Source organism: Rhipicephalus sanguineus, chromosome 5 (assembly GCF_013339695.2).
Source record: "Rhipicephalus sanguineus isolate Rsan-2018 chromosome 5, BIME_Rsan_1.4, whole genome shotgun sequence".
Classification (NCBI taxonomy): domain Eukaryota; kingdom Metazoa; phylum Arthropoda; class Arachnida; order Ixodida; family Ixodidae; genus Rhipicephalus; species Rhipicephalus sanguineus.
Window position 1 is genome coordinate 138,555,733 of NC_051180.1, and position 14,580 is coordinate 138,570,312.

The window sequence follows — 14,580 nt, forward strand, 5'->3', positions numbered from 1 at the left end:
ATGTATAATTTAATGTCTCAGTGACTCTGAATTATTGGGTAATTATTTATTACTTCTTAATTTTTAAAAATTACTTATTTTGGTAATTAATTCATTGCTCTTAATGCATGCTACTTTTATTTTGATAAAATAATCCTTCATAAAGATGTTCACATGTCCTTAGCAGCATCCTACTGCATTGCTAACAGAAAACTTTCGCATAACGCGCAGAAAAAAAAAAAAAAAAACGGCATGGGGTTGTGCAGCAGCACGAAAAAAACCCGGCAGTGAAAGGGTTAAAAGCAGGGTGTCGGAATGCAATGTTTTTTGTTTCGGTTTTAGTATCATTCCACCGCAAAAAGTTCTGTTTCGTTGCTGTTCCAAAAAGAAAAAAAAAAGTTCCGCAACCGTAACTGTTCATAACGGTTTTTATTTGTATGCAAAAATTTGAAGTTAAAGTAATAATAAAAACATTGAATTTGTGGTATAGTTTCTTGCGCTCCTCTCTTAAGAAAGTGGGACAGGGGTAAAACACGTTATTCCCGCGTTCTTCAGAGCAGAAGTAACTATACCACGAATTCTTACCAACTAACACAAACCAGTACCCTTCAAAGTCATAGTAATTATTTTATCAAAAGTCAATTACGAATATTTTGAGCAGGCAAAATGCTTTGTGTCAAGGGAGTGAGCACGATCTCAGAAACAGCACATCGTCGAGTGTGTTCTCTGATGTGCGAGACAGCTGTTCTGATAAAACAAACTTCAACGCCGAGAATGCCCTCTCCAAGTTGGCCAGCGTGACAGGCACACGAAAGTCCACTTGTGTTAATATAAACGTCTCTGGTTGCTCCTGTTTTCGTTTCTTGTGCAATTTCAACACATCTTTACTGTGGTATTCCTACCTGAGGTATGCACTAATACTGTGGCTAAGTTTTCCTGTGAACCGAAAACTGATAAAAAAATTTCAGTTTCACTCCGGAACGAAATAATAGATAAAGTTTCGGTTACGTTCTTGTTCCAGTCAAAAATATTGTTTTCTTTTTCGTTTTTCGTTTTTGGTTTTCGTTCCGTTTTGACACACTGGTTAAAAGCAGTTTTGCACTGATTGTTAAAAGGGAAGCTAGTTTTAAAAATATCTAAGCCCTTAGATGGTGTAGCGGCACATTGGAAGCATTAGTTGAGGGTTAGAAATGGTTTGCTGTAATTCGTTATCTTAATTTTTATTATTGCGAGAAAAACATTGAAGCTCGGTATTTATATTCTGGGTCCGTAGCCAAATGCTGCGTGAATTTATATAGTGTACATGTACGGACATCTTTCTTTTTAATCCTAAAGAGAAATTTAACTGAACCATTGCGGAAAGGTACAGTTGCCTTCGCCTGTACTCTATAGGGAAGCCAGCTGCTATAAAGTTGGCCCTAGCATAAACTTGTGTCTCTGCAGCTGCAGAAATAGACTAATCTGGGAGGATTGTTGTTCTGTCTGGAGAGACGTGCAACAACCTCATGTCTGTCATTTACTTACATGTTATTACTCCACTTGTGTTTCTACAGACTGTCATCTCTGCCCTGGTGGATGTTTTCAGCCCCCCAGAGCAGGCTACTCTTGACAAGTGAGAAGTTCTTCTTTCTTATTTTTCAGGTTGTAAAGGCGTGAATATATTTGAGTAACTGCTGTGGTGCCTTGAAAAGGCGGAGTATTTTTTTTCGCAAGTTTTGTAGCTCAATGTCTTGAAGGGACCCCTCACCAGGTTTGGGCAACTGCAATGAACGAGATTAACTCAGTAGCGACAGAGTAGGGAAAACACGAAGTGCCTGCATGCTGTGAAAACCATCAAAATTAAAAAGCACACAGTGCGTGCTTTTTTTTCATGGAACGTGCTTCAAGAGAGTGAAATGCATGGATGCAACAGCTGCGCAATTGCGCCAATTTGATACATTTTCTTATTTCTGCGCCAAGCTGAGCCGAAACCGTAAAATTTGTTCAAATTGCGCCGCGTGGCGCCAAAATGCCCGACCAGCTTCAAAATTTTCTGAGTTGTGCAAATTTTAGCAAGAAATAGAGGCCGCGTTGGTCATCTGCAGTGTCGGCATCATCATCCAATACAGATGTGCAGACCCTAACCCCCCCCCCCCCGTGAAGCAACGAACGAATAGAACACGTTGTAATGTTATACGAAGTGAGGCAGCAAACTTTTGTATCCGATCTCGCGTGGAGATTAAAGATGTGGCAGAGGTGGGGGCTCAATTAATGCTGTTTTGGGCCTGAAATTTGGCGAGGAAGTCCGAAAAATCAGACGCCGAAGCTTTTTAGCATCCAAAATTTCCGATGTTGTTATATATCGATGTCTACGAGGCAGATTTGGAACTCCGGACTTGAAGGGAGCACACCCTTGCCCGCCACATCAGTTGGGCTTCCACAGAAGTTGAAAGAGGAGGAGAGGCTGAGGGAATGGCATCTTTGCCTACCATATGTAAAGTGTTGTTGGCAACACTTTGGTTGCAGCAAATCATGAACGTAAATACAATTCAGCCTCTACATTGCGCTTCAACCTAGCAAAAAGAAACACTTTCATTTTGCTATCTCATAAGAATATGCTTAGGAATCCTCTCCAACTTTTTTTTCTGAAATTTCGCTTCGAAGTATTCGAAAAATATTTTAGAAATATTCGAAAAATATTCGATTCGATTCGCACTCACACTTCAATATTTGAATTCGCTTCGCACCCAAAATTTTGCTATTCGCACAGCTCTAGAAAAAAGTCATAGTTTCACCGCAAGGGCGAAGCAATGAATGCGATAGCAACAAATTGTGATGTTATACGAAGTAAGGCTGGCAGCTAACCCTTTTATATCCAATCTCGCGTAACTACAGAACGCTGGCGTAAGAGAATATGGCCGCTCCAGGGAGAGATGCTCTTTCCGCATAGTCACTTCGCGTTAAGAGCGCAGCATGTAGAAGGGGTATACGAGCCACCAGCTGATGGCTCCTGAGATAGTGCGCACGTCAGCGATCGCGACCGTGCCCTTAGTATCAAAGTCCAAAGTTGCTGCTCGAGCGACACCCCCCCACCTCGCATATTTCATGCTCGTTCAAGACGGGCGGGGCGTTTCCTGTCTGCTTGGCAGGCCTCTGAGCGGTAATGTTGTCGCATGAGCCCTCCGAGCGACGGAAATGGGCCGGCTCGTTTGCTCTCTGCTTCGGCTGCATTCGTCGTCCCCGCTCGAGCGCTTTTACCCGCGGTAAAACATGCGGTGCGCGGGGGGATCTTATCAATTTGGACTTTACACGAGATATGACGGAACAGCAAAAACCAGCCGACTGTCCATATAATTGCTATCGCAATAATACGGCCGCTCCAGGGAAAGATGCTCTTTCTGCACAGTGTCTTCGCATTGAGAGCGCATCACGTAGCAGGATATACGAGCTGCTCGCCGATGACTGCCGAGATAGCGCGCACGCCAGCAATCGCGTCCTTAGGGCGCCCTTAGAATCAAAGTTCAAAGTTGCTGCTCTAGCGACAGTACTCCCCCCCTCGCGTCTTTTCATGCTCGTTCAAGACGGGTGGGGCGTTTCCTCTCTGCTTCGATGGCAAGTCTCCCGAGCGGAGTGGTATTATGCGCCCTCCGAGCTACGGAGATGGGCTGGCTCGTTTGATCTCTGCTTCAGCCGCATTCGTTGCCCACACTCGCGCGCTTTTACCCGCGGTAGAACATACTATGTGCGGGAAGATGTTATCAATTTGGACTTTATGCGGGATATGACGGCAAAAACTCGTCGAGAGTGTCCATATAATTGCTATCGCAATAAAAAAGGGCAATAGTTCTCAAATTTCTTGATGCGTGTTCTATTGCGTGCAGAACGCTTTTTAAGCCACTTTTGCCGCAGTACACTGGTGTCCTGCGGAAAAGTGCACTGAGATTTAGAAGGGGACACAGCACGTTTGTACCTTACTCATTCATGCACACGCTGTGTAATTACAAGTACTAGTATGATCGCTGACGTCTAAAAAAATATTGGCAATCATTTGGAGCTGCTGTGTATGGCATTTGTGCAGCCTTGAGAAACAATAAATAAAAGCGTATGCCAGTTTTCTTTTTTTCGCCACCCCTACTTGCTCCTGCTTTTCGAATCTTCCGAATTTCGAGGTTGCCAGGTTCGCAGGTCCACATTAGCATTTGCAGTGCCTGTCGAATTATTTGACAGGCCCTGCAAATGCTAATATGGACCTAGTCATTCTTCACACTGTGGGGTGCTCAATACACTGCTTTTCTTGAAATAGCAGTGTTCATGTGCACGAGTTAGCTGATGTTGAATGGTTTTACATATTTTTTTTCTAAAAGTAAGCCTTCTTTGTTATACTGCTCCAAATTTGGGATTTCGTGCTAAAAAATTCAGGTTTTTTTCGTAACCTGCTCCAAATTTGGATTTTTGTGCTCCAAAAGCAACATTTCCTGCTCCAAAATTGCTCCAAATTCTATTTCGGCTGTTGCACCCCTGGAAATCAATACGCGTATGCCCGCAAACAGGCCTCTTTGGAATGTCCATGGCCAGTCTGGAGTTGCACGTGTGGCCAGACCAGTAGTTGCATGTCACAAACTGTGGTACATGATTTCCATTTCTCTATCCAACACTGAGTGCGTAATGGGGCCACTTCAAGGTTGCCGAAAAGCAGAATAGAAAACGAAGAAAAAAAGATAGTGAGGGGCTTGTGGCGTCAACGTGGCATGCTCCTACTCCTCCAACACTTGAAAGAGCTCAAGGGAACTGCTGGTGAAAACTAGCCAAAGCAAAGCGGGAGAGTGTCATCTCTGGCAGTGAATCCCACCTTTGGGAGGTGTAGTAACAGACAGTTCAGTTTCTTCTAAGATGTCCAATAATGAACCAACTTTAAAATTATTTTCAGTTAGACTAGCCAACTGAAGAAAAAAAAAATATTGCTTGCCATTTTCACGGTTGATTATGAACAAGGTTTTCGAGTGTACATTTTGTTTAACCATGTTCTTTCCTCTCTGTACAGGCTTTCGTCAAATCCTCGACCTTGGGTTCAGTGTTTGTTGTGTGTAGTCTTCTTTTTTCTTGTGCCTTGACACTGTATCCACTGCACATTCCGAAACAGTGTATCAACTGACCCATAGATGCTAGCATGGAATGTAACCTTAACCACACTGTTCTGTTAAGTTTACTTGAGCCTATTGACTAAACCGTGCGCATTGCCTTGAGACTTTGTCTACAGTTGCAGCACATTTATCTGTTGTACTTGCAGGTTGCAGGCACAGGCAGTATCGAAGCTGAACGACATCAAGGCCATGTCGGCCACTGGGCTACAGCATGCTATCGAGCAGCGGAAAGCTCTTGAAGTGCTGGTTGATCTGAAGCCGTCCTACCTCGTCATCCACGAAGGTGGTCGGAAGAAAGAGTAAGTTCTTACAGCATTGCCACCATTCACAAATAACAGGGCTGATGTCGGGTTTTTCTGATGCCCCCACTAGATCTGTTTGCTCAGCAGCGCCTGTGTACGGCATGCAACACTCACAGAGTTCTTCTTTCCAGCTGTTGCTGTTTTTTTGCTCTGATGCTGGAAAGTTTAAATGAAAATCGTACCAAACTTACCGAAGTATCCTTTTTTTTACTGAGTTCGTAAAGCTTTTTCTTTTCTGAATAAGAGTGGTGTTGTTTTTTTATTGCAATTGCATAAAGTGATACTTTTAAGAAGGTTTTACTGCATGGCTTCACTCTGGTCTTTCCACAGAATCATCTTTAGAGCCCTCAGATAAGAACATATCTCTTTGTTTCCATACAAGAGTCTACAGAGCTCTTGTCAAAGTACAGTAGAACCTCGTTAATACGTTCCCGCTTAGTGCGATTTCCCGGCTCCTACGCTCAAAATTGCGAAAATTAAAAATAACCGAATACAGCTGTGTGTAATACGTTCTGGTTAATACATTCCCGGAAAATACGATTATTCGGCAGCAACGTTCAGCACCGCTGAAAACTGCGGTCGTATGATACGTTTTGTAGTCGGAAACTCTCATTCAGGTGTGCAAAAAGGGCCCTCTCGTGTGTGAAACGCGAAGGGTCAGACAGCCAGCGCGCTGCGACGACGGCTTCTCTGCAGTGCCTTTCCTTCCTCTGCACTTTCTCTGCTTTGCTCACTTGTCCCCTCCGCGTTTTCTCCGAATTGCTCGATCGTCCCCTCCGTGTGTTCTTTGAATTGCTCGATCGCCGCTCTCTGTCAACCACACACTGACCCGAAGGCAGGCAGCGACGCTGGCAGTCAAAATCTTCAAACGACTTTAAAAAAAAAAGTCTTTTCTGTAGCACTTGGCACAACTTTTGTTCAGACCCTATGGCGGAAACGCACATGCCGCCGCCGCATGGCTGCCGCTGCACAACACGCCGTGGCACGTAACCATAGCAACGCCGCCATTGTGCCCAGTGAATATGGCTGATAATTTCCCCCACACTTTTCTCTCGGAGCGCGTTCGCTTTCGGGTTGCTCCGCCCATCACGCAGCGCAATTCCAGTTGGCGTTCGTTTTTCTCTGGCTGGACAATTCTGCCTACCAGTGGGTCGTCAGAACCTGCCATAAAAACTTTGTTATGGAAGATATCTGGAAGGTTTCTGGTTATCAGACGTCAAAACAAGACGATGCGCGCTCGCCGCCATCTTTGTGTGGACTAGACGGATCGCAGTGCGGGTGCTTGGGGACTTCACCTTCGGTTACCATTACGCTGGGTGTTATATTTTAAAATCCGTACCGCCGTGTGAGATGGTACAATTACGAGGGGCGATGAACATACCACCGCATGTCTCAAGTTAAGACAGAACGCACTGATCCGAGTGCGTGTGCGACGTAGTATGCGATAGCCACAAGCAGCTGTCGCTTTTGGGGACACTTATCACTTTTGCGAGATTTCGCATATCGTGTTGTACTGCGATTGTTACGTGCACTGCGCAGAATTGAGCTTCTTAAGCCTTTAGTGGGGCAGCAGTTTTCTTCATGTACGGGGCATGTCGCGCGTGATCTGGTGAACGTACGTGATCGTATCCCAAATGCGTATGCTTGAGGATATCACTTCTGCTCCTCAGCAAACCTAGCCCCATATTTCCAAGCAGCAATGCAGAAAAAACTGACGCTTATGCGGCGCAAAGTTTCATCTACTGACACTGTGGTAGAGTTTCCTTACGTTTACGCTGGTTGTCCCAGAATTCGATTTTGCAATGGCATTCGGGTTTTCTCGGGATTTCAACACACGTGACCACGACGTTATTGCCAGAACTAGCTGGCTGACCTCTGGCTGCCAGCAAGACGCTAGGATTTCGAAAATCAAAGAGTCCCTCTGTGTTTTTTGAGAAATAAATGTCTTTTGCCCTTGCATCTCAATATGGGCTTGTCAGCCTCAATTTTTACTGGATTCGGATCGTACATTTTCCCGGATTGTACGTTTATTTTCCGTGTTTTTTTTCGGAAACGTACCCACGAGGTTCTACTGTACTTCCTTTTTTGCATGCTTTCAATCCCATGCGACAGAGGCAGCCATGTTTCACATGTGTGTTCCAAAGGTGGCAATGTAGTGAAAGGCAATATGCAAATGACACAACATGGACATGTGTCGCCGGCTAAGTGTCAGTGTCAGTTGTGTTGATGATTGTACTTGTTGGTAACATTCCACATAACCTCAAGACGACTGGGCTAAACCTTGGGCCACTTTTAAAACATACTTTTAATGCAGTGGAGCAATGACAAATGTAATTCATTGCAAAGGCTACAATTGACCCACAAGCTTTAAACTTTGCTTCTGCATTACCTATAATGTACCCGTTAATTTCCTCAAATATAAACAAGGTGCTTTGTTCAGTTCGCAGAGAACAGTGGGAGAACACAACTACTATGAACCTTGCATAACCTATAAAAATTGGAAGAAATGAAGATTCACTAATTGTTTTCTTATCTTTATTTAAGATAGAAACATTAATGTTTATTGACTGAAATGGAAGTTGTCCTGTGCAGTTCTAGCTTTCAGGGAAACATCACGGATGTCAATATGGCACTCTGGATTGCTTTAATGAGTACCATCCTGGAAAAACTCAATTTATTTTTAGGCACTCACAGCATACTTTCTACTTCAACAAAATAAAGCATGCCTCACATAGCTTACAGAGGGTACTAGTTAATAAGCAACTGCGTGCCTCGTATAACACATGAGCATTGGGTGAATTCGAGTCACCATTGGTGCCTTTTCTATATTCATGCACATAATTAATGCACTTGCTTAAAAAGTGAACCGACCACTCTCTTTAGTACTATTAGGATTTTCACTTGGTGATTGCTCTGTGGCAGCATGTTCTATTGGCTGCTTTCCTATCTGTCTTGTGTTTTGCTGTTGGCAATGTGTCAAAATTTGAATTGAATGAATAGCATTAAAGGCAGAGGCCATTAAAGGGACACTAAAGAGAAACAATGAATTGGTTTAGATTGATAAAGTGTGCTCGGAGAACTCTTGTGTAGTTTATTTCACCGCCATAGGTTTATTATTAGAGGAGAAAACCAAGTTCAAAGTTTCATTTTTAAATTTCGCGCCGAACTTTGTAATTTATGACGTAAAGGATTTCAAAGAGCATTTAACGCATTTTGGCACCACTGGCTCGATGAAATTTCCACAAACTCGTTACGTCAAGTCTCTGGCCCCCTCAGGGGTCAATGTACTTCGATTTAACCGATTAGAAACTACGTAGGCCCAAGCAGGCGCCGTCAAAAATATGTGACGTCACGGCAAATGGTGCGGGAATTCCAAGGTGCCGTCGCCACCTGTATTTTCTTCTTGCGCGTTTTCTCGCTTATTAAACGTCTTCTCGAAGAAAGCGTGGTGCTTTTGGTATTGTGGAAGACTACTTTACAATTGCGAGAAAAAACGTTTTGCTCTTTAGGGTCCCTTTAAGTATGTGTTGGAGTGCAGGGAATGTGTAGCTGTAAAACATTAGGGTGTGTCCTCTTGTGTGCACATATCATTGTATCTGGCATTTACTTTTTCTGGAGTTGGCTTATGTGAAGTACATACATCCCAACAGTGCTGTTGTGTATTGTATTGTTTCTGTGGTTTCAGCAACAAGCTCCTTTTGGTGATCAGCTTTGGTCAGCTCTATGTTCACGGCTTGCCGAGGAGTCGCAAGGCGCCTACAGTGCGCGACCTGGTCAAGTCTGGAAGCACCGAGGTATTTCATATTGCCTAGTGCATGAAATATGTGCATCTTGTTTTTATTGCTTGTAAGATTGCGTCCAAATAGCTTATAAGAGTGGCTCTGTCATAGTTCATAGACTGGTCTGAAATGGAATGCGAACTCCTTACCTGCTTCAGACAAGTTGAGCTCACGTGTCTTGTACATCTTGGCAGATAAAACTCTCACTGCTTTTGAGTATTTTATATTGAAGAGCTGATGGTGTCCCTTTAATGCCCTGATTATTGACAGCAGCAGCATGCTATCAGTGGAGTAGTAATCCACTATAAGAAAAAATATTAACTAAACATTGCTGTTTATATGCGTATAGGGCACATTCAATGCCCAATACGAAAGAAAGATGTGCTTGTACAGTTCCACAGATGGCAGCTGGTAGTTGTTCGCAGTTCTGTTGAAAAGCAAAGCATTGTTTGTAGTAAGCAACATGGTGTAAGCTGTTCTTGATAAGGTTTATCTCCCAAACGTGATAGCTAAGGTATTGGACCACAGTCTTTATTAGTGATAGCAAGGAAATGCAGGAAAGGTTAAGGTAGGGCAAGAACTGATGTATTGATTGCTACATGACTTTTTCTTTGTTCTTTCTTTTCTCTCTGTGCAGTCTGAAGTGATGCAGGTGATGATATCCCAAGCGTATGAAAAATACACCATACGAGTGACGGCCACTGAAGTGGTGGTGTGCCCTCCAGGTCAGTGCTACTGAACTTTTAAAGTGCAAGTCCTGTTTTCGCTCATTCATGTTACACCTGACCATTACTGCATATTGCAGTGAGTCATTGCCACTTCGTGCTAGGTACTTGCTGTAGACTCGGACTACTCAAATTACTATATCTTTTGGCCGTGATTTCAGGCAAGGAGTGGAAGTCTGTGCTTAGGAGCAGCAACTCTGAGCTGCACGTCCTGCAGCCCACGGATGTTTTAGTGGACATCGATAAGTGCATCATCGCCGACAACGTCCGCTTGCCAAAGTGAGTGCCCTTGTACCACTGCAATGAGCTTCGAGTGAAAGCATGAGCTGTAGCTAAAACGACAGCTGTCTTATTTGTACAACTACTATAGCTTATAAATATCATCACGTGGAAGTGACCAACAAGGATGACACTGATGAAACATCAACTTTTCTTTATTCTTCATGGTTTTGTCTCGAGCTTGCTAAAGAAAGATGCAGTGTATGGTAGCGGTGATGAGCGACGCGGCCAAGTCATTTAGTGCAACTATATGCCTATTTATTGGCCACCATAGTTCATGAATGATTGGCAATCCTTTTGTAAAATATACTTGATAACACCAGAATTTGCAGTGCCAACAGTGTAGCAGTTGTAGGCTTGAAGTGCGTGTCGCGTAACAGTGGAAATGTGAAAAACCCGGAATACCACATCCTAAGTGAAAGTGCAAAGCAAGGTTACGAACAGCCATTGTGGATCTAGCATCATGCTGATGAGCATCGGGATGAAAGTTTGATTCCCGGCCATATGGTGGCTGTGTTTCCATTGGGGGGAAAATGCAAAAATGTGCATGTATACTTGGATTTCATCGCTTGCTAGAGAAACATACGTGGTTGAAACTTAGCTGGAGTCTTGTGCTACAGCATGCCTCAATCGTATCTTGGTCCTTGCCCCATAATTAAGTTTATGAGCATCTGTTTTGCCAACTTGCAACTTAATGTATGCCAAGCTTGTACAGCAGAGGCCCTCTAATACGTTTTCCATGGGACTGGGAAAAAAAACAGTAGCCTAGAGTTGTATAACACCAACAAGTGGTTAAGGTCGGGAAAAGGTGCTGCTAAATAATAAAATAGATGAATTGCACAGAGCTCATCCTCTGAAGAATTTATTCATCAGTTTATGGCTTAAGTTAGTATTTGATAGTGTTTCTTTTGTGCCTCTGCCACAACCAGACTCTTTTTCGTATTTGGATGGCCTTGTGGTAGTCCACATTGCAAAGCTCATTTATACATACATCCTCGGCACATCCAGCACAGTGACAGTTCGCAACGTATCGGGCAGAAACGTTGCAGGAACTATGTTTGAGAAGGGGATTCTTATAGATAGGTGTCTGTAGATTCACTGCTTGGATTCATTGCTAGGAATGTTACACGTACAAAAAAACATATAAACAAGGAACATATATGAGCGGGGTTTTACTGTAGTTTGTGCAGTCACAGATAGCAGTGTTGTGACCATGCTGTCAAGTTCATTACACAACTAAGTGTTTGCCTTTACCTTTCATGTTGAAGGATACTGTTTTGTTGTAGCTCTTGGTTTCTCGTTATGTTGGTTATTTTTCTTACATTGTTGTCATTTTTGCAGAGCCTTGAAATTGTCTTGTTTCTCTGGACTGCTTCATTATAACTGTGTGTTTAAATTGCAGAGTTAGAGTAACTGGAAAGCTGCCGCTGCTGCGCGTGTCAGTCACCGACTTCAAGCTGGTGCAAGTACTGAAGGTCTTGAACAGTATCCCCACGGTTGGTGCCAGCACGCCCCCCAAAGTTGTGGAAGCAGCTCCTGTCGTCTCGTTACCTGTAAGGGAAGCAATCTGTTTGCTGTCGTCTTACGCGACTGTTCTGTTTAAGGGTAGTGCTTGCATGTTTGGAATTTTGTGTACAAGCTGAATGGCTTTTGGCATGTCAGGTTTCTTGAGCCAGAGGGCACCGCCTACTCCCCCATGTGGATGATGGATGTCCTCACGGTTAAAATATTACCTAAGCATCAGTAGCCTCGTTATAAGTGAAAAGCCTGGCAAAAGTGCGCGTGAATTGTCTGTAACAGCAGTGCCCCTAACATAAAAAGAAATGTGAACAAAGGATTAAAATAGAACAAAAGGTTGCAAAAATGAATAACCATTGCAGATTTCATGGGATCTGCAGTCTTGGCAAGACTGCATGTTACAGTCGTTGCACAAGACAAGTTCTAGCTGGGCTCAGAGAACAGGTAAAACATAAGTAAATCTGTGCAAACTGTTACATCAAGAAGTGTCAGCATAAAGTGAACTGAAAAAAAAAACTGGCAAGGATTTTTTGAAGTTTTGTCTTTGGCAGCTGCTGTTGGTTTCTTCACAGTGATAACTCGCGTCGTCCAGTCTCCTTTAGTTTACCTGAAGGCGGCTGCTATAGCAGGTGCTTTTGGCTGCAATTGTGCTGATCTTTTTGACATTGGAAAAAGTTTAAAGTGCGATGTCTCTCCTTAAGCGGTTCCTAGTCACCAAGATTCTACTGTATATTAACTTGTCCAAGCTGGGCCTTCAATTTTTTTTTTCTCCTCTTCTCAGGAAGTTGATCTTCCAACAAAGATTGAGACGACCACTGCTTTGAACGTGGTTCCCAAGGGAGATTCGTCAAGCAGTGAAGGAAGCGCGCCACGGCAAGATTACGATGCAACTGACCTGGAATTGGACTTCGAAATAACCGAGGTGCAGTCCGATTCTGTCACTTACCGGCCATAAACAGTCTTGACATTCCTCTCAAACAGTGCTCGGCTGCTGACCCGAAGGCCGCAGATTCGATCCCTGCCACGGTGGTCACATTTCGATTGAGGCAAAATGCTAGAGGCCTGTGTGCTGTACAATGTCGGTGCATGTCAAAGAACACCAGATGATCGAAATTACTGGAGCCCTCCACTACAGTGTGCCCCATAATCACATTGATTGTCGTTTTGGCACGTAAAACCCCAGATATATTTCCTTCCTATCAAACATGAACATGGGTGTATTTACTTGCACGTGAGCTGGCTTGTAATGCTCACCACCCCACATAGGAGCGCAAAATTTGTGAAAAGAAACACTCGTGCAAACCCACATTCATGACCTCTGAGATTGGGCTAGATTGCACTGCCTAATCTCTGAGGTAACGTTGCATGCCGGTTTTATTTCCTCAAACCGTTAGTACTAGATGGTGCTTGTTACTGCTCTAAATATGGTGCCACCCATCATTAGTTAATGTTAGAATCCACAAGAGCAGTTCAAGTCTTTGCAGTTGGCCACGGGTAATTTTGTTATGCATGTATGAGAGCGTGAGGTTTCAATGACTGGCTACAAGCCTGTCTCATGTGCGCCTTGTAAAATATTTTTTCAAATGGGTCATACAATAGTAGCCGCGATACAGTGCAGACCGCTTATGACGTAAGTCGCCGGAGTCGCGAATATTCGCACTGTGAGCGGTACCGCATTATGTAACTAATACAACCATTTTAAAAGGCTGCATGAACGCAAAACATGTTGTGCAAGCGGTTGTGCGTGTCCAAGAATCTATACATGCGACTGCGGTGTTTTTCTCCCTTTTAGTTTGAAAGGGTAAGTCCGAGAACTTGCGTTGCTGACTAAATGAATGCAGGAAGAACAAAACATAAAAGAAATCGCTATTGTTGAAAGCCACTAACTTTTCAGACCTCTTCGATTATGCAGACTTCTCTGCGTGGAACAGAGTTATACAAAAACAATGTTGAACAGTGGCCAAAATTTAGCACTATGTGCAATATGTTCAAGTTCACAGGCACGCATGCGCAATAAGTGGTATGCGTGTACATGTAGTTCTAGAGCAGAATAAACGGGAATCGGAGAAGACCGCATTATAACTGGTCCTGCGCTATAAGCAGTCAAGTTGTAAGTGGTCTGTGCTGTATATAGGGTTAGCCTAAATGAATCGTTGGATTTCAAAGCACTGTTTATTCACAAATATACGGCGTACAGTCAGGTGATAGAGGAAGTTTTTGCTGCGTTCTGCAAATGTTCACTCACGCGGCACACATCTGAACAGTAACCCAGTTCCGTCCATACATTCACTAGGACATTTCTATCAATCTCCACCACTGCAGCAATGATGCATTCCAGCAGTTCTTGCAGTGTTGTTGGCCGTGGGGATACATAAACTTTGTCCTTAACATAATCCCACAGCGTGGGATCTGGCAACGCGAGGGCACAAACCTCGCTCTTACGCACTCCACCATTTCCTCTGGCACGAGCAGTCGCCCTGTAATTTTGCTTCACACTGACAACCAGTACCACGAAACTCGTGAAAGCTATGCAAAATGCTCCAATTATTAAGTGCACATTTTCTGCACTTGCACATGAATGCATGCTGAACGCTCATAACCCACTGAGTAACTCGCACTCGCACTCAATTCAAGTCACGCAAAAAAATAAGAGGTTTTCGGGTTAAAAGAACAGACGAAAAAAGCGGGATCAAGTTCGAAATAACTTCTACTCCCAAAAAAAGCCTTTTAATTTAATTAAAGGGCTTTTTAAGCCCTTTAATACTTTAGTTGTGCTAAAAATGGGTGGTTGTCACTTTCCCTTTCTTATGTGCTGTATTGCTAAATTTTAAACATTATATTTAGACGAACGTGACGGTTCAAGGGTTAGTTCTACTTC

General features: G+C 43.5%; 1 protein-coding gene across 1 annotated transcript in view; it reads left to right on the forward strand.

Annotated features, from left to right (window-relative positions):
- Positions 1 to 14,580, forward strand: part of LOC119394273 (intermembrane lipid transfer protein Vps13) — a 191,352-nt gene that overhangs the window by 39,594 nt on the left and 137,178 nt on the right. The window contains 7 exon segments of the mRNA XM_037661555.2: positions 1,533 to 1,591; positions 5,246 to 5,398; positions 9,087 to 9,195; positions 9,818 to 9,905; positions 10,067 to 10,184; positions 11,587 to 11,737; positions 12,484 to 12,624. Coding sequence (XP_037517483.2) covers positions 1,533 to 1,591; positions 5,246 to 5,398; positions 9,087 to 9,195; positions 9,818 to 9,905; positions 10,067 to 10,184; positions 11,587 to 11,737; positions 12,484 to 12,624 — 819 coding nt within the window.